Here is a 2,317-nt window from a genome sequence, read left to right on the forward strand (position 1 = left end):
TCGGCGTGCCGCAGCTCTGCTGGTGCTGGTGGGCACCTGCGGGTGGGCACGGCTCCAGTTCGGGAGTCTTCAGTATTAGGAGCTCAGTGCGCGCGTCGGACCGCGCGTGCCTTCGTGGCAATCCTAGCAGGGGCACCGGAGGGTGCGGAGGGAGGGGTCTCAGGGGAGCGGACACGCGTGGGGCGGGGGCGGCCCTCCCGTAGCCGGGCTCGGGGCAGCGCGGTGCTGGCGGAGGGGCCGCGGGCGCTATTTAAGCGGGCGGGGTGCGGCTTGCCGTCGGGGCGGGCGGTTCGGTGCCGGGATAGGCTCGGTGCCGCCGGAGCATGCACGCCTTCGGGCCTCCCGCCGAGCCGCCCCTCGCCCGGGAGCTGCTGGACGCGGCTCTCCGCCCGCCCGCCGGCGGTCCCTACGCGTGGCTCGGCGGCCCCGCCGCCCCCTACCCGCCCGCCGCTCCGTTCCCACCGCCGTGCCCCGAGCGGGGCTGGACGTCGCCGTTCCCGCAGCACGAGGGGCCGCGCCCGGCACGGCCGCCCTACTCGTATTCGGCGCTCATCGCCATGGCCATCCACAGCGCGCCGGGCCGACGGAGGACCCTCAGCCAGATCTACCAATACGTGGCCGAGAATTTCCCTTTCTACAAGAAGAGCAAGGCGGGCTGGCAGAACTCCATCCGACACAACCTGTCCCTCAACGACTGCTTCAGGAAGGTCCCGCGGGACGAGGACGACCCGGGTAAGGCGGAGGGTGAAGACGGGGCGGGCGGTGCTGCCCGTGGGTCGGGGCCGGAGCGATGGGCGCCGCACCTTTCCTCTCCCCTCTGCAGGTAAAGGCAACTACTGGACGCTGGACCCCAACTGCGAGAAAATGTTCGATAACGGCAACTTCAGGAGGAAGAGGAAGAGGCGTCCGGAGGCCGGAGACAGCGGTGGGGCTGCGGGAGGCCCCTGTGTGAGCGCAGCCCCCGGGCACGGCGAGATGCACTGAGGTGGAGGAGGAAAGAGTGTTTTTGTAATGTGTAACTGTACATTTTTGTAGGTCTATAAATAGAGAGATGAGAGAAAGAGTGGGATGTGTGTGTGCTTAGGGTGAAGTGAAGGCGGGAGGGCTGTGCGAAGCACTCCCTGTTGGGACTCGAAAGCATCCAATGCATGAGGCATGGTGGAACATTCATAGAATGGTTTGAGTTGGAAGGGACCTCTAAAGGCTGTCTGGTGCCACCCCCTGCAATGCACAGGGACACCCACAGCTCCATCAGGTACTCGAAGCCTGGCCGCTGACCTTGGGTGTCTGCAGGGACCAACCCGCCTCTCTGGGCAGTCCATGCAGTGCCTCACTGCCCTCATTGCATGCAACTTTTTTCTCATATCCAGTCAAAACTTCCCATCTTTTAGTTTGAAACCACTTCACCTTGACCTATCACAACAGATGCTGCTGCTAAAGGGTCTGTCCCCTTCTTTCTTACAGCCCCCTATTAGATACTGAAAGGAATCACCGTGAGGTGAGCTGGGTGGGATGGTGCCTTTCCCTCCCCCTTGACAAGAGCAGCCTGTCCCAGCCCTGCCTGCTGACCTCCTGTCCCATGGATGCCCGAGGTGCCTTCCTCTTCTCTGTCCAGGTGTGCAGCTGGGATGCCCTCACTGCAAGGCACAGCTCTCAGATGTGGTTGGGGTGGTGTTGGGTTCACTGAGTGGGGAGGGACAGCAGGACGTGCCCCTGGAGCTGGGCATGGCGTGTGGGGCAGCCAGCCCCACATCCTCTATGGCATTTCTGAATAAAACCCCTTTATTTTCCCAAACACAAAAGATGATCTTTGTGTCAGCCCGTGGAGCTGATGATAATTTATCCAAAGAATTTCAGATTTAATCGAGCATCCAAAATGATGCCGGATCCCTGCTGAGGAGCCCTTTAATTGCTGGGTTTGCTGCTGGCCCCCACGATGAGTGCTTGCAGGGTGCTGACAGCCTGCAGTGCGCGTGTCCCCGTGCAGACTGAGTTGTTTGTTTAAAACGCCTCTGGTTTACCCGCTTTGTCACACCGACACAGAGTTTCTATATTTTTATGAAGCCTCAAAACAATGCGACATCTGCATTTTTGTTAAATATCTGAACCAAGAGGATTTTGGCCACCTGCTCACCAGCGCGTGCTTCCCCTGCCCAGCTTTCTGTTTGTTCTTTGGGTGTCCTGGAGTTTGAAGAAAACAAAACTGAGTTCTGTAACCTGTTGCCTTTTCCTTCTGGTTCTGTGTCCTCCATCCCACTCCTTGCTTAGGACAAAAATTTATCTAACAACTGTGTTATTGCTGTGGTTGTTAGGAAAA

The 2,317-nt window shown here is 59.5% G+C and overlaps 1 protein-coding gene across 1 annotated transcript; it reads left to right on the forward strand.

Moving 5' to 3' along the window:
* Positions 1-271: 271 nt before the first annotated feature.
* FOXI2 (forkhead box I2) lies at positions 272-989 on the forward strand. The gene is made up of 2 exons (XM_019617981.3): positions 272-732; positions 824-989. Exons 1-2 carry the CDS (start codon positions 324-326, stop codon positions 982-984), a joined length of 570 nt encoding a protein of 189 aa, XP_019473526.2. The 5' UTR covers positions 272-323; the 3' UTR covers positions 985-989.
* The last annotated feature ends 1,328 nt before the right edge of the window (positions 990-2,317 follow it).

The sequence above is a fragment of the Meleagris gallopavo genome, chromosome 8 (assembly GCF_905368555.1).
Source record: "Meleagris gallopavo chromosome 8, MGAL_WU_HG_1.1, whole genome shotgun sequence".
NCBI classification, from domain to species: Eukaryota; Metazoa; Chordata; class Aves; order Galliformes; family Phasianidae; genus Meleagris; species Meleagris gallopavo.